This window comes from Psammomys obesus, unplaced genomic scaffold (genome assembly GCF_907164565.1).
Source record: "Psammomys obesus unplaced genomic scaffold, mPsaObe1.curated_primary_1811, whole genome shotgun sequence".
NCBI lineage: Eukaryota > Metazoa > Chordata > Mammalia > Rodentia > Muridae > Psammomys > Psammomys obesus.
Genome location: NW_026586662.1, coordinates 8,162,529 through 8,180,589, shown reverse-complemented (window position 1 = coordinate 8,180,589; position 18,061 = coordinate 8,162,529). Strand labels below are relative to the sequence as shown.

Genomic DNA, 18,061 nt, shown 5'->3' with positions numbered 1-18,061 from the left:
TGGGACAGCTCCTAACATCAGGTTTCCTTCCCTTCTTTTTTTCTTTTTTCTTTTCTTTGCATCTTTCTTTCTTCCTTCCTTTCTTTCTTTTTTGCCATTTAAGACAGTTTGGTTTTAGGCAGCTGTTGGGGGAAAAAAAAACACATTATTTTCTACATCATTGTAATAATAGGACCAAGTTGTGTTTATCTCTGATTCTTTTCAAAATTTAAAGTATCTCTTATCATTTCTCTTTCATTTATTAACTTTTAAATATAAGAAGTTACAGAAATATAATGAAAATTTATGGCCTCAGCAACATTATTGTAGCAGTTTTTCTTCTAACTGCTACTTGTAGTTATCACATATTTTACTGTTCATGAAATTTTGTGGCTAAAGAATCAAAATACTACTTTTTATGCTTTCCAGCTACATATTTTACAGTTATGTTTTATTCCTCTAATGCAATTTTTTTTTATTTTATAGAATTTACTTGTCTTTTGGAAAGTTACAAAGTAAATGCTAAATTTTCCACGGACGTTAACCAAAACTGATCTGTGGCGTTTTTTTTTTTTTTTTTCATTTTTTTAATTTATTCTTTATTAATTACACTTTATTCACTTTGTAGCCCCCCTGTGGTTCTCTCCCTCCTCCCGTCCCAATCCCTCCCTTCCTCCACCCTCTGCATGCATGCCCTTCCCCAAATCCACTGATAGGGGAGGTCTTCTTTTCCTTCCTTCTGATCCTAGTGAATTAGGTCTCATCAGGAGTGGCTGCATTGTCTTCAATCTGTGGCCTGGTAATGCTGCTTCCCCCTCAGGGGGAGGTAATTAAAGAGCGGGCCAATCAGTTCATGTCAGAGGCACTTCCTCAGACAACTAGGAATAGCGCTTCCTCAAGATCCAGCTATACCACTCCTAGGCATATACCCAAAAGAGGCTCAAGTACACAATAAGGACATTTGCTCAACCATGTTTGTAGCAGCCTTATTTGTAATAGCCAGACTGGAAACAGCCCAGATGCCCCTCAGTGAAGTAATGGATACAGAAATTGTGGTACATCTACACAATGGAATATTACTCAGCAATAAAAAACAAGAAAATCATGAAATTTGCAGGTAAATGGTGGGATCTGGAAAAGATCATCCTGAGTGAGCTGTCCCAGAAGCAGAAAGAAGCACACGGTATATACTCACTCATATAGACATATAATATAGGATAAACCTACTAAAATCTGTACACCTAAAGAAACTAATTAAGAGGGAGGACACTTGCTAAAATGCTCAATTTCTATCCAGAAAGGCAAAGAGGATGGACATCAGAAGAAGGAGAAAAGAGGGAACAAGTTAGGAGCCTGACACAGCGGGCCTCTGAAAGGCTCTGCCCTGCAGACTATCAGTGCAGATGCTGAGACTTATGGGCAACCTTTGGTCAGAGTGCAGGGAATCTTAGGAAAGACTTGGGAAATAGTAAGATCTGGAGAGGACAGGAATTCCACACGGAGAGCAACAGAACCAAAAAATCTGCACACAGGGGTCTTTCTTGAGACTGATACTCCAACCAAGGACTATGCATGGAGATAACCTAAGATCCCTGCACAGATGTAGCCCATGGCAGCTCAGTATCCAAGTGGGTTCCATTGTAATAGGAACAGAGACTGCCTATGGCGTTTTTCTGTTACAAGAGGAAAAGCCAGACCAGGCCAGAAGGAAATAGCCTCGACAACAATACGATCAGCTGTTCCCTGTGTTCACAATGAAACGGTTTGTACCACCACATACATAAAATGACTAGAGCAACAGCCGTTCATTTGTAAGGGAGCCAACTCTGCCAAGTGATTTTGAACAACATGTATAAAACCCACAGATTCCTATGTCTTTTCTGATACTTTACAATGCTTTCTAGACTTAGGGTATCTAAGTTTGATAAAATGTAAATTGTAAGTTTTCTGTTTTCTTAAGTCTATCTACGAATAAACTTTAAAAAGTCACATTCACACAATAAGTGTTTACTTTAGAATTAAAATTAGATGTATTCATTTAATTTGATGTGTGAGTTTTACGTCTGTGTGTAATATATGTCTGTGCACCATGTGCACGCTTGTTGCCACAGGAAGTAAGAAGAAGGCGAAGGATCTTCTGAAACTGGGGCTATCAATGGTTGTGAGCCTCCTCGTAGGTGCTGAGAATCAAACCTGGATCCACTGCAAGAGCAACAAATGCTCTTAGCTACTTACTCATCTCTCCAGCCCAAGAGTTTACACATTTTTTTTCAAAGATACTCTTCCTAACATTTAAGTTTGATAAAATGTAAATTTTAATTTCAAGAAACTTATGTAGTTTCCCTCCAAGTATTTGATATACAAGTGGGCAGAAGAAATGGATACTTGGGGGTATATTTCAACCACCTGATATAGCACACAGCATTTTACTCCATCTTTCCTCCACTCTTGGAGGAGGAACCAATGTCACCATTGTCCTCCTGTCTACACTGGACTGAAATTCTGCCCTCTTCCCCTTCCTCTTGAACTCACCTGTAAAAGCTATAATCTTTAATGTGACTGGGTTTAGACATATAGTTTAAAGGAGGAAATTGTCAGGTCAGAAAGGCAGGGTCTAAACTTGACCTTATACAAAATGATAAATATTTCTCTCCCTCCTTCCTTTCCTCTCTGTCTCCTTCAACTAAAGAAAACACACAGTGAAAGAAGCTGTACCAGAATCCAGTCATTCTAGTGTGTTGTTTTCAAATTTCCAGCCTGAAGAACTGTGAGAAACTAATCAACAGTCCTTCAAATCATCCAGCCTAAAGTATTTGCTATGATAACACACACACACACACACACACACACACACACACACACACACACAAAGACATCCTTGAACCCCATCCAACAATCCCTTTAGTCTAATTTCTCACATCTAATCTATATGGGGTTTATATTACTCTGTATCTTTGCTTTCTAGACCCAAGTCTTTTCATTTGGATGGATGGATGCATGGGTGGATGGATGGATGGATAGATGGATGGATGGATGGATGGATGGATGGATGGATGGATGGATGGGTAGATGGATGGATGGTTCCTTAGTGCTGGAATCTGAACCTAGCACTTCCTTCATACTAAACATGTGCTCAACCACAGAATTGTACCCCAGCCCAGAGCCCTCTGTTTAGACTTCCTGACATAGTCACTTGTTCTCTCCTCTTCGAGAAGCATTTTACCTAACGGAGATGGAAAAGAAGTGATGGAAGTGGGAACTACTTTATTACATACCCTCACTAATCCAAGTGCCCTCAATAACAACCCAAATCCTTGCTTCTGAAACCCAAATGAGGAGATACTGACTCTTGTCTTTCTCTAGCTGGGTCAGTTTCCTTTTAGTCAGAGGTTACTCCTCGTTGACTGTCCAAATGGGACAGGTAACCGAAATTATTAGCTCAAAAGACCCAGTTACTTTGTTGTATCTGGAATATACTTACCATGTATTTTGGTTCCTTTATTTATTCACTGTTACAGGATTATATTACTACTTAAGTAGTTACATAATTGTTATTGTGAAGGAAAGTGCTTTTATTTCCATATTGCTGAAGTTGTGAATTACTGTTTAGTGTCTGTAAAGGATAATTCAAGAACATTTCTATTTATAAATCTCCCTATTGCCCATTTTAAAATTATTTTTATTTTTAATTATTTTTATTTGTTCATTTTTTGCTACTGCATTATTGTTATTTTTTATGTGTTTTAGACATGAACCTTTGTTAGAAGTATAGTGTGGTACTATGCTCTCCTATTCTTTTGGTTGTCTCTACACCTTGTTGACAGATCTCATAAATAAAAATAATTTTCAATAAAATATAAATCTTAATACTAAAAGCAAACAAACCCAGCTGCAATCACTCTATGGTACCCTTATGACAGAACATAGGCAAATAATAATGTCAAAACTAACATGACGAGCATTCTTAGAAAATATTCCAAAGTGAATTAATACAGAAAACTGTCTCCACAGCAAACAGGCCCAGCCTGGATGCCCACAACATCCTAAGCCTAGTGAGGTTAGTTACTCTTGATTGCTAGGTTCCCATGTTCCAGGAGAATGCTGTTGTTTTGTTTTCCTTTGTTTTCCCTGCTTGGATTCTGTTGTTTTAATCCATCCCAACCCCCTTTTAAATAATGCTTCAAGGGACTGTCACAGTGGATTAAGTCGTTACTATCAAACATAGGACATTGTTCAGTGGGGTTCTCATGCCAGGACACCTTATAGACGCTGGTTTCTCTCACGTCTAGGCCAGTGGCTCTCAACCTTCCTAATGCTATGACCCTTCTCATGTTGTGGTGACTCCCAACCATAGAATTATTTTCATTGCTACTTCACAACTGTGAGTTTGCTACTGTTACGAATTGTAATGTACGTATCTTGTTTTCAGAGAGTCTTAGTTGACCCCTGTGAAAGGGTCATTCAACTCTCTAAAGGAGCTGCTATCCACAGGTTGAGAACTGCTGGTCTGAGCCATCAATGATTTCAAACTAGGTGCTTTAGAGATACATTTGAGTCAATGTTGAAACAAGACGGTGTATTATTAGAGTCAGAATCTTGTCCTTTGCCAGAAGGAAATAAGGAAGGGAGAGAGAAGAAAGGAGAGAGAGTGTGCAGAAGGGAGGGAGAGAGGAAGAGAGGGAGAGAGGAAGAAATGGAGAAAGGAGAGGGGTAGCATCAGTCTGGCCCATAGTCTAAACTGGAGTCCATCAGCTTGACCTGAACTTCAGCTTTCCATGGAAGCCAAAGCTTGTTCTCTGTGACCACAGTTCCCTACCCATTGAGTGCCATGTACTGGAGCTCAGGGTCCTTCATTCCATCACGGTCTGGCTCAGGAGGCCCTTGAGTCAGAGACCGTTGTGACCTTAATCAAGATAACCATTCAATTATCCATCTTTCCGGTTGTAACTAGGGTTTAGTAGGTCAAAAGGAAAATCAGATCAAATAATACCCTGGTGAAAAGAACTACTTTTTAATTTTTTATATTAATTATAGTTTATTCACTTTGTATCCCAGCTGTAACCCCCTCCCTCATTCTCTCTCAGTCCCACCCTCTCTTCCTCATCTCCTCCCATGCCCCTCTTCAAGTCCACTAATAGGGGAGGTCCTCCTCCCCTTAAGGTACAACTTCTAAATACTTCATCAGAGGCATGTTCAGTGAAAGGGCATGGTGGAACACTCTTTTAACCCAGCACTCAAGGAGGCAGAGGCAGGTGGATCTCTGTGACTTTGAGGCCAGCCTGGTCTACAAAGGGAGTCTAGGACAGCCAAGGCTACATGGGAAAACCCTGCCTTAGGGGGTGGGGAAAACAAAGAAAGTGTTTGTGGAGCTGTCTGGTTTTATTCCATAAACCCCCTGAAGTAAAATAACTTTCAAAATTTGATCGAAATCTAGCATCTTTACAGACCTTGAAAAGTGAACAATCATTTCTGTATGTCTTGTTTTTGCACGCAAAGGGAATAGGAAGGGAATAGCTTAGGAGGTTTCACTTAGCTCTCCATAGACATCACCAGTCTCACTACATAATCACCCCCAGTAAAAATGCACCCCGAGGAAGATGCTGTGTGTGCTGTTCAAAGTCTGCTTCAACACAAGTTCAGGGGCTGCTCTGGCAATAGACTGCTCTAGAGCAGATGCTGCCTTGACAGTCCTGTGACATCACTGACCACATCTCTATGTTTTCATATAACCACAACTCTCTCTCTCTCTCTCTCTGCCATTTAAGCTTCTGAAATTTAATTTGAAGACAAGAACCTGAAGGGTAGGAGTAGCCCCCTTCCCTCAAGACAAGAAGCCATTTTGCATAAAGACTTAATTTACATGAATCTCGCCTAGCCCTCATAGGGGCTGATCTTGGAAGCTTTTGGCAACACCAAAGCCTAGAGTTTCTTCGTTCACTAAATCACTAAATGTCGAGAGGTGGACTGTTAGCAATACCTGCTTCTGATCTGTATTCCTGAGTCCCTTTTTTAGTAACTGAAATCATTTTCCAGAAAAAAAAGGAGAGTCACTGGTGAAGAAGGACAGTATAGAGAGTGGAGTTTAAAAGCTGTAGGTGGTGGGAGAGAGTCCCTGTTCCAGTGTCTGTGGGGGTGGGGTGAGGAGGCTCTCACCTTACCCTTCTACACCCAGTAGGACAAGCTTGGTGAACAAGGACAAAGCCGCTGGGATCTCAAGCACCACTTTCCCGCGTGAGCATACCCAGAATAGACACAGGGGCATCTGAACCAGCATTCTTGGCTGTTTGTTTGTTAGTAACAAAAAGGCTTTTGGGGAGGAAAAGAATGGAAGGTAAACAAAGATGAGAACAAAAGACTTAGTGTGGTCCATTAGGACTCTAGCTTACGGTCAAAAATGTTGAATTCAGGGAGGGAGAAAAAGAGAGATAGAGAAGGGTAACAGGAGAGGGAAGACAGTCAGAGGGAAGAGAAAGAGGGAAAGGAGGGAGGCTGATGAACCACGGCAGTGATGCTGAGGAGAAAGCCATATCCTGCCAAGTCTTAGAAGATCTAAACACAAAACTCACTTCAAAAGCAGGAGTTGACCCAGAGCATTTTAGAGGGGTTGTTTCCAAACAGTCACTGCCAGAGAGCCAGCCATGCTTAATGCATGAATGCAGAAGGAATTCAGAGCGCCAGCCTGCATTATCAGGAGCCTACTGGGGTGTTTAATAAGGTACAAGTGCGCAGTGGCTCTCTCAGTAAAGAAGTGGCTCTCCATCCTGTGTTAGTTTTCCAGCTCTTCTTTCAGCACGGAGAGTAGGTGAGCTAAGAACAGAAGAGGCGCTCCTTCCATCCACGCAGCCAGATTAAAGTAAGCGTACCCGCACCACTTTGGGCAAGTCAGCTTTAATGGAGAAATCACCGGAAGCATAGACAGACAAACTGGTTCTGAACAGTTTATAAAGTGTTCAAAAAATCAATTATTCCAGCCCTCTAAAATTATCTGAATTCACATTTCATTTGAATTCACAAATCCTTTCATGTCACTTTTTTGGTTTTTGGTGGTTTGTTGTTGTTGTTTTGTTTGTTTTTCAAGACAGAGTTTCTCTTTGTAGCCCTGGCTGTTCTAGAACTCCCTGTGTAGACCATGCTGGCCTCGAACTCAGAGATCCGTCTCCTCTGCCTCTGCCTCCTAAGTGCTGGGATTAAAGTTGTATACCACTGTTAAAATCCCTACCTGTTGCAAGGCATGGCTGCCATACCCTGCCCTCTACGGGGGTGGGGGGTGGGGGGGGGAGCTTCTCTCTCTGAGGCTCTTCACTATATAATTCAGCCATCTTGGCTGTGCCACCCTTTTCCCATTTCCCCCCTTCCCCCTCCCTCCTCTCTCTCTTTCTCCCCCTTCAGCACACGCTCCCCTTCCCCCTCCCCTGCTGCTCCCAATAAACCTGCATTTATATAATATAGCTTCGTCTCGCCATTAGCTCATTCCATTTTATTTAATCAATCAACCACCACATCTGGCTTCATTTCACATATTTTTATGTTATGTGATTCTGTGGATCACAGCCTAGATTTTTATTTTGTTAGGCCAGTGTTCTCCTACAGAGGGCCCACCAGCTACTATTATGACATGTATTTAATTAACTGCTTCCCACCTCCACCCAACTCCCACCCTGAGAGTCTTACTAGTCTATGAGCAAACTCTCTTATATACCAAAGTGATGCCATGTAACCTTGCCTCCAAATTATCCCTGATAATTATCCCAATAAATGCCTACATCTGGGCAGGGCCAAACTGAGGTAGGTGGCGCTAAAGTTCGAGGGTGTGGAGGACAGAGGATCATGGGACAGAAGACAGGAGAGGAAGAAGGAGAAAGAAGAAGACATGAGAACCATGTGGCAAGAAGGAGATAGCTCTGAGGATAGGGGAGGAGAGAAGCAACCCAGGTAAAAAGAATGTGCAAGTATTTATGGGAATTATAGATGGGAAGTAGTCCAGACAGGAATAATTAAAGCAAGTGGCATAGGATGAGGGGCTGAGAGGTAAGAAGGTAGCCAAAGGGGTTAGTTTCTACCCAGCCCCAGATTTAAGGCATATTAAAAATCTAACAGGTATCTGTGTCTTTTATTGATATGATGGCAGGTTAAATAATAAACACCATAATAATGATATATGTGATTAATGGTAAATATTAATAACCAATTTTCAACAAAACATTATCTCTCACCTATACCACTTCATTATATCATATATAAACCCTCATCAGTTTCAAATATTTAAAAAAGTTAGCAGCAGCTCAATGTCCTTAGTCATCAGGGAAATGCATATCAAAAGGACCCTGAGATTTTACCTTACACCCATCAGAATGGCTAAGATCAAAAACTCAAGTGACAATACTTGCTGGAGAGGATGTGGAGAAAGGGGAACCCTCCTTCATTGCTGGTGGGAATGTAAACTTGTACAACCATTTTGGATCAATCTGGCACTTTCTCAGACAATTAGGAATAGTGTTTCCTCAAGATCCAGCTATGCCATTCCTAGGCATATATCCAAAATATGTGTAAGTACATAACAAATAGCCAGAATCTGGAAACAACCCAGATGTCCCTCAACAGAGAAATGGATACAGAAATTGTGGTGCATTTACACAAAGGAATACTACACAGCTATTAAAAACAAGGATATCATGACATTTGCAGGCAAATGGCAGAAACTAGAAAAGATCACCCTGAGTGAGGTAACCCAGAAGCAGAAAAACACACATGGTATATATTCACTCATAAGTGGATATTAGCCACATAATATAGGATAAACATAATAAAATCTATACTCCTAAAGAAGCTAAACAACAAGGAAGACCCTAGGGAACATGCTCAACTCTCATTCAGAAGGGCAAATATGATAGACATTGGAAGTAGGAGAAGGCAGGGAACAGGACGGGTATTAAAGCAGATGCTGAGACTGATAGCCAAACTTTAGGCAGAGTGCAGGGAATCTCACGAAAGAAGGGGGAGATGAAAAACCTGGAAGGGACAGGAGCTCCACAAGAGCAACAGAACCAAAAAATCTGGGCACATGGGTCTTTCCTGAGACTGATATTCCAACCAAGGACCATGCATGGGGATAACCTAGAACCCCTGAAGGGATGAAGCCCATGGCAGCTCAGTTGCCAAGTGTGTTCCCTAATAATGGGAACAGGGGCTGTCTCTGACATGAACTCATAGGCTGGCTCTTTGATCGAGGGGGGAGCAGCCTTACCAGACCACAGAGGAAGACAATGCAGCCAGTCCTGACAAGACCTGATGAGACCTGATAGTCAAATGGAAGGGGAGGAGGCCTGCCCCTATCAGTGGACTGGGAGAGGGGCATGGGAGGAAAAAAGGAAGGAAGAGTGGGATTGGGAGGGGATGAGGGAGAGGGCTGCAGCTGGGATACAAAGTGAATAAATTGTAATTAATTTAAAAATATTAATTAATTTTAAGAAGTTAGCAAATACGTTGCTATTTTTTTCTGACAATACTCTAACAGAAAGTATCCAAACAGATGACAATTGTAGGGACATGAGTTTATAATGTGTTTAGAACCTTGTTTGTAATATCTGTTTGATTGGAATTTTTTAACAGTAAATGTAAGGATACATTGTAAACATTGTCTGCATATTTTTATGTACAGCTGTGTTCAGTACCTGTTGAAGCCAGAAGGGAAATAAGAAGACCCTCAGGGAATGGAGTTACAGGTGGTTGTGAGCCTGGAAACCAAACTAGGAAGTAAGTACTCTTAACCTTTGAGCCATCTCTGTAGTGCCTGGGTTTTTAAGAAAGTTTCTCAGGTAGCCCAGTGTGTCCTATGACACCAAGGTTAGCCTAGCATTCGGGATCCTCCTGCCTCTACTTCTCAAATGCTTGGAGGCCAGGAAGCTAGGAGAGGGAGGTCCAATTGCCCTAGCAGGGCTTCCTGTCATGCTCTGGATACACCAGGCTTTATTTGCTAGATCTACAGTTTAAGACTGGATAGTTTCAGACTGAAGTAGGGGGTTTACTCTTTCTGATTACATAGAAATGCCAAAGCAGCTCATCTGTTCAAACACAAAGTCAGCAAGCCTTGGCTTACTGCAGTTTAAAGGAAACACAAAGAAACCATAAATTAGAAATATAGGACATAAAACTCCATTGTTTTCTTTCATTTCTCATCTTCCCCCTGGGGAGTACCAAACCCAGTAAGAGGTAACATTACCAATTACATTTTTTAAAAACTTTATAAATTCAACCTGTTCTGTACTATGTAATGGTTTTGTTTGTTTTTTGAAGCAGAGTTTCACATAGCACAGCCTGACTTTGAACCTGGTATGTTTCTGAGGCTGGCCCCAATTCTCCTGCTCCACCTCCGAAAGGCTGAGGTTACGGGCGGTTCAAAGTCAGTGCTTTCAAGCACTGCAGACGTCAAAGAAATAACCATGTAGCTGAAGGACAGAAGAAAGCTTTACAGAAAGCTTTACACCCGGGGTCTCTGCTTCCTGTTGGCAGTCTCTGGTCTGAGGAAACAGTGCTACAAGAATGGATGTATGGGGTGAACACTGGGGATCAGAGAAATCCCTCACTGAGGGAATTCTCTAGTGACTGTACTATTGACACGGGACAGCCATGTCTAGGACTCTAATGCCTCAGCCCCAGAGGAGTGTTAAAACCTTTCCCAGGCGAGGCTCAGAGGGATGGCAAAGCCTTCCTCCTGGGCCGTGCAAAAACAATTACTGCAAACTGCAGCTCCCTCCCCTCGGATGCTTACTGTGTGAGATGACTTGCCCACAGAGATCTCCTACAGGGATTAGACAACCCTCTTCCTGCGACGGACACAATGAACATGCTAAGGTACTACTCCATCAGAGTGCACACAGCTTGACCACAGTTTTTCTGTTCGTATGTCTGTGTATCTGTCATTTCCTCACTCCCTTGCCTCCTGTAGTCAGGCCTCTAAGATGTAAGCCCAGAGGACCATGGTAGAACACAGTTTTTGTGTGGTCTCTTAAAGTTTTAAAGTGTTGGGATTAAAGGCACACACTATCACCACCTAGCATTTAGGCCAAAGGCCATAGCAGCAAAAGGTTAGAATATAGACATATAAAATAAGGTCTTCAAAGTGGATTATATTACTTAAACAATTTGCTTATATCCACAAACTGGAAACCAGTGGAGGATGTGTGATACTTTCCTGAGTAACGGATCTGTAGGTGTATCCTTGCTGTTTACTCTCCTGGAGTCTTAGCTTCCTTTCTTAGGTGACAGGTTGGTTCACTTAGTGGAAGTGATAATGTACATGAGAGCCTACTGTGTGTCAGACAGCGTACAGGCACTTAGATAAGCCACTGCGTCCGCACAGCAAACCTGCGAGAAACACGGCAGTCTACAGAAAGTATTGAAACAGGAATATACAGCTCATGATGAAGGATGAACAGATCATGCCTGTCTAGCAAGACTGTATTTTAAAAACTCATATATCATAGTTTACTGTCCTTTGGAAAAGCTACATCGAATCAATAAAGGTATATATATATAGTAGAGACGTTAGTTACAGCTTGCAGTATCTATTTAATATTTGAAGCTGTAGCTTTCAGAATACTTGGAGGAAGCACCGAGTGGGCATTATGCTTTATTTTGCTGCCTATAGAAAAGAACTGTTTTCGGCCTTACTGCAGGGGCCCCTTTGGCCAGTTACTGACAAAACTTTAACTGGTACTTGCCGCTGTCTGTTTACTCTCTGCCTGCTGGACTTGTTTCAGGTGCTAGTACTCGCTAACCTGAGCTGTGAGAGGACTAAAGCGCCATTCGTGAAATGGAGACGCATCCAGCGTAAAGGGCGGTAAAAGCGGGCCTTCATAGCCACACACACATGCTCAGACGAGCAGTCCTCTGTTGACTGACAAGGAGATACCAGGTGCTGACAGACCCCGTTAGATCAGGTTTTGAAGCGGTATTGGGAATTGGGGGAGATACTGGACGTAGAGCAACAGCGCGGCGGCTGCAGAGAGACGGAACTGGACGTCAGGGTTGCACGTGTTTTGTACCAGGCCAGGACAGCTCAGGTGCTGCTTCTGCTCAGTGTTCATACAACGATTTTATCTCTTTATTTATGAAAATGAAAGCAATTTTACTTACATAAAAAAAAACTCAAAGTTTTAAAGTGTGCAGCCCAGGGCTGGAGAGAGGGCTCAGCAGTTGAGAGCCCTCGTCGCTCCTGTGGAGGATGTGCGTCTGGTTCCCAGCACCCACACGGCGGCTCCCAGTTCCAAGGGACCTGGATGTCTTCTGACATCGCCCGGCAGCAGGTATGCGCGTGGCACACACACAGCAAAAACACTCATACACGTACATTTTTTTTAAGCATGTTACCTTTTCAGAATTAAAAAGGGGATAGTTTATATACATCCAATATTAAGATTTTCTATTCTGGTATTAGGGGAGAAGTTTAATGTATAAGTGAATGTAAGAATTTACCTTTCTGAAAAGTGAATTTCAACACCCAGGAGGAAAATTACATTATTTCAAATCAGAGGCTCTCAAATGTAGGGGTTTTGCTGATAAAATTCATACACAAGCCTCCTCAGTTTCTTTCCAGCTTTGTGGTTTTCAGGCTCTAAGCATCCTGGGGACTCTGGCACCTTACTTTTGCGCACACCAAACACAGTCATGTGTTAATCTCAGATAAAAGTCACCCCCACTTCTGGAGCTCCTCAACCCCACTACAAACCATTCAGAGACCAGAATAAGACCCTTGGCACCTGTCCACAGTGTCACACGGTCATCTAAAAGCCCTTGACAAAAATCTAACTTGTCTTCATGATAAAAGTCCTAGAGAATGAAAAGCTGCCGTGTACACACCCCAGCATAATAAAAGCCGTATATGAGAAACCCACAGCCAACGTCATCACAAATGGAGGCGAGCTCGAGGCAATCCCACTGACGTCAGAGACGAGACCAGGCTGTCCGCCAGCCCGCTCCTTTTCAATAACGCGCATGGCTTCTTTTCCTATGCCTATCCCTTCAGTTTCCTTCTCTTGCCTTACTGCTCCCGCTAGTGCTTTGAGCCTGGCCTCTGCCGTGGTTCAGCCGTGAAATGGGGGCCCAGCCGTGACGGGCGCCCGCGTGCAGGTTACCTCTCTCGCTCCTGCTCCAGCAGGTTGGTGAAGTCATCGCTCTTATTCATGTAGTCAGTGTGCTTGTGCTTCTCGTTCTCCAGCTCGTACACGGTGCGCCTGTGGCATTTCTCCGCCAGCAGCAGCTGCTCCAGCATGCGGCGGTACGTCTCCTTCTGCTTTTCCTCCAGTCTGTCCAGCTGCGAGAGCAAAGCCCGGAAAGAGCTTAGTACCTGACTTCTTCTGCAGCGTCTGTAGGTTACACTGGTCGAGGGGCTTATGACCGGATGGAGAACGCTGAAAGGGAAACTGTGTCCTACCATCTTGTGGTGTTCCCTTGATGCCAACTGTCTTTTTAAACTAGTCATTATATCTGGCATTGTATCGCACACCTTGAATCCCAGCACTCGGGAAACAGAAGCAGGTGGATCTGTGAGCTCCAGGCCAGCCTGGTCTACGGAATGAGTTCCTGGACAGCCAGGGCGACACAGAAAAATCCTGTCTCAAAAACCGAAACAAAGCGAAGAAGAAGAAGAAGAAAAACAAAACAAAACAAAACAAAACAAAACAAAACAAAAACAACTAGCTATAATAATCCTAAAGCTTTTGGTTTGTTGTTTGAGATTAAGTCTTGTTAGGCAGCCCAGGGCGTTCTCAAAATCTAATCCCCCTGCCTCAGCCTCCTGCGTGCTGCATTTACAGGCGTGTGCTGTGATACCCAGTTCAATTTATCTGCTGGCCTTCTAGAACAGTCTCCCTAAATTTTAGAATACATCGTTTCAAAAAAAAAAAAAAAAAAAAAAAAAGTGGATAGCATCTCCCTGATCTCAGAAAAGTTAAGATCTCATGTGTATCAGTCTTCTCTTTTGGGAAGTAATTTTCACTGTCACAATGAAAACAATTACCTCAATTTCTAAGGAAAGTATAAGACTAGTCTACACTCCTGATTTTTTCTTTGGGTTGTTGGTTTTTTTTTTGTTTTTGTTTTTTTGTTTTTTTGTTTTTTTGTTTTTTTGTTTTGAGATGTGCTTAAATACTAAACATTTAAACATCTAAATGAGGTTTTACAAATCTTCAACCGAGCTGCTGTTTGTCGGTAGCCAGCGTATCCTATCTTTATGAGACTGTGGCTTCAGCAGTTCTACGTCATCTATTACAGTCTGCGCAAAGTATGCTTTAGTGAATGCCTGCTCATGTGGATGGAATCTTACGGTATGGATACTTCCTATCCTACTTGTTACTCTTTCTCTTAAGCTCCAGCACAGGGCTTTTACTCCACCACTGCCACCGCTGAGGTGAGACAGCTCACTGTGGGGTTGTACGTGGCCAGCAGAATCCCTGCGATTCATGGTCTGTGCAGCAAGGGATGGTAGTAGCGTTGTCTGACTAGAGGGCACTCCAGCTGTGATGAGCAAATGATCTGACATTGTCCCATGTTTTCTGAAAAGGGAAGTCCTCTGCTTCTCCCTTGCCCCGTCTGAACCTACTATTCCTAGTAGAACGGGCATATTAAAATCCACTCTCAAGCCCACTGACAACTCTCTAGCCCTCCTGGGGAGCAGGCCTGCATACAGTGAAGCATCAGAGCTGCTCCTTAGGTTTCTGTTTGCCCTTCCGTTTCAGGCATGTGTCCCCTTTACACATGTATGAAGTAATTTTTTATGAATGGATCATGTGGGGAACTCAAAATAAAAGGCAGGTTGCTTCACCCTCTTCCCTTCTTCTGTTTGCTTTGGAGTACATGTAGTTGGAGATGGCATGAAGGACCTACACTAACTGTTGACTCAGTGCTCAGACCTTTACAGATTGGCAGTTAAACTCCTGTGCCTTTTGACAAACCTGGAAAAGTGTTTGAAGAACAGCTCTGCCTTTGGCCAAATCTCCCTCCGCTTAGGAAGGGGCTGTAGCTTATTGGAAAGCTCTGTTTTGGAATACAGAGCCAAGTATGTAAGGATCACTCTTTTCATTTGTTCTGCAAACTGCATACCATAGCGCAATGCATTGTGCCCTGAAAGCCCAGTCTCCTCTCTGATATCAGTCTAGCCAAGGAAGATGATGGCATGTTGAATTGGATGGTAGATGGGGAGATCTCAAGAGATAGGGATTGTATGGCCACCTGGAGAGAATGATAGTACATGGAAATATCAAATGTTCTGGTGTAGCCTCAGCACAGAGCAGGCCTTGGCCTTGACCATGTGGGCTTTTAGGTTAGCAACAGTCTTGGGCTGGGTCACTGGAGTGTGCTTCAGGAATTGCTGTGGATAGTATTCACCCCAACACACCTCATAGAGTTTGCTGTAACCATGGTTACATTATGAGGAAGACAGTCTTCCTGACTTAGGGACACACGTTGCTGAGGCATCCCTGGATAGTGTTTCTGAGTTGGTAAGCTCTGCTTAAAAGTGTTACTGTAGGATCTAGCCTTCTTAAATTCTTAAATTCTGTATGGGAAAACTTGCATGGGTAGCAACAGGTCATATCTGTCAGGTGTTATTTCTGTTTTTTTGTTGGCTTCTTTTTTTTTTTTTTTTTTTTTTTTTTTTTAAATAATATCAAGGTCCTAAAAGAGAAGAGAAGTGGCTGTTCTCTTGGCCCTCTGCAACTTGTGCAGTGACCGAAGGATGACTCCCTTAGAAGTCATAGAACCTATTGATTCACCAATCCTACATTGAGCACTGGCTTTGGGTTTTCAGGTTTTAAGAGATGGCTTGGCATAGAGGAATGGTTGTTATTAAAGAGCAGTGCAACTGGAATGGAAATCTATTATTTTGGACAGTTAATTTCCAAAGTGAAAGTGAAAAGATCATGAATGTACCTGGAAGTATTTTTTTGTTGTTGTTGTTTTTGGTGGTGGTGGTCGTTGGGAGACAGGGTTATACGAAAGGGACACGGGTTTGGGTGTGTCCAAGGTAAGGCAGCTTAGTCATTTTTGAATCACGATTGAGGACCAGTGGAGACAGGAGAGCCCCAGAGCAGAGGAGTGACTCTTGTACACAGAGGGCATGAGGACCCAGGACAGGAGGACCCAGGACACACCTGAGGAAATGCTATAAATCTTGAAATGATCTCATGAGATTACATGTAGTCCTTCCCTTGAGAGTGCAATAGCTCTTTTAAGGTGACTGAATAAAGTCCACAGAGACTGAAGAATTGTATTTGGGAGGAGCAGGATAAGGTAAGATATCAGAAGCACTACTTGGTGAGAGACTGAATTGCTGGCATTGCTTGGAGTTGGACCACATGCCCCATGCTTTGTAATATTGGGTTTGCATCAAAAGAAAAAGGAGGCAAACTAAAGGGGACTCAGGCAGGGCAGCACCAACTCAGCCCACATATGGCTCAGGAGAGGTGGGGAAGACACCCTATTGAGAAGTATTCAATTCAAGGACAGGAAAACCGAATCAAGATTCAGGGGAAAACTGCAAAACACACAGTCTTGCAGACTCTGAAGCCTTGGTTTTGCCTCTCTTCCTGGAGGAGACCACACAGCACAGATTATAAAAGGCCATAAATGTAACCCAGGCTGGTCTTGAACCAGTTACTGTCTTTCCTCAGTCCTCTGAGGGCGGTGATTACATGTATGTACTATATATATAAGCAGAAAAACAAATGTTCGTCTAGATAAGTAGACAGCAGGGGATACATAGTAAGACCCTGTCTCTAAAGACAAGAAGAAGAAGAAAAAGATGAAAAAAGAGGAGGAGGAGGAGGAGGAGGAGGAGGAGGAGGAGGGGGAGGAAGCACTCAGGTTTAAAAGCATAGAGAAAAGAAGAACGATAAGGTAAATAAAATTTTAAAATAGCTGTTAAAAAAAGGGAGCCACTTGAAGAAACTAATTGAAATACTAAAATTAAAGAAAAATAACTCATTTGAATTTTCCTATGCAGAAAAATAAATGGCAGAAGGTATTTATTGGTTGACCAGGACACGATGCCATATTAGTAGCTGAAATGGAGAAAAGGCTTAGTTCTGAGGATGGTGAAGTCACACAGGCCTTAGAAGGGATGGTGGCCAGGATATATGAGCTGAAGAAAGAATGAGGGCTGGGCTATAGCTCAGAAGCAGAGCCAGGCCCCAGGTATGTGTGACTCCAGAGGCTTGATGCTCTATGGTATGAAATTAATGAATACCAGTACAAATTAGGTCCCAGTGGGTTATCCAATAGGATTCACTGAAGATTAAGCAGTGAGTCCAGCACAATGGAGTGCTTTCCCTGTCTGACCAGGAATGAAATAGCAAATACTAAATCCTCAGAAATCTAGAAATAATTCCAGAATATCAAGATTCAAAATTCTTAGGCAAAATTCCAAGAAAATGTAAGCATTTGATCTGTTTCCTTTTCGTGTCTTATTCTGCTCAGCCTTAGCAGGAGGATCACTACTGACTATCCTGTGAGAGTTCAGTAAAATGACTAAACCTTATTAGCATTTTCAGCCTTGCTGATAGATACGGAAGTCTACATTTCCTGTTTTTCTCAACAACTTCAAGGTTGCTGAGAACAAAAACAACAACAACAAAACAACTTTAAAAGTCCTAGCTCTGGGGAACAGGGAGGGTTGGAGAGATGGCTCAGAGGTTAGGAGCACTGGCTGCTTTTCCAGAGGTCCTGAGTTCAATTCCCAGCAACCACATGGTGGCTCATATCTATCTAATGAGATCCGGCTGGCTCCTTCTTCTGGTGTTCAGGCCTACGTGTAGTTAAAACACTGTATATATAGTAAATAAATTAAAAGAAAAAAGTCCTAGTTCTGTTTTTGTGAGAACTGAGCCCATATGAAGGGCTGGAGTAAGGGAGCAAAAACTGCAGTGGTGGCAGAAAAACTTTTATCCTTTTAGCATTCTTCACAGGGCAGGTTTTTATTAGATATTGTGGGGGAAAGCACATTCCTCCTCTTTCTATCTCTCTCTGTCTCTTTCTCTGTCTCTGTCTCCTTTCTCTCTCATCTCTGACTCTGTCTCTCATTTCTCTG

At 42.6% G+C, this 18,061-nt stretch overlaps 1 protein-coding gene across 4 annotated transcripts in view; it reads right to left on the bottom strand.

Annotated features, from left to right (window-relative positions):
* The window catches only part of Filip1 (filamin A interacting protein 1), a 198,174-nt gene that overhangs the window by 34,115 nt on the left and 145,998 nt on the right, over nucleotides 1–18,061 (bottom strand). For all 4 annotated transcript variants that reach the window (XM_055602540.1, XM_055602537.1, XM_055602538.1 and 1 more), the window contains one exon: nucleotides 13,113–13,291. In XM_055602540.1, the coding sequence (XP_055458515.1) occupies nucleotides 13,113–13,291 (179 nt within the window). The remainder of the gene's footprint in view (nucleotides 1–13,112; nucleotides 13,292–18,061) is intronic.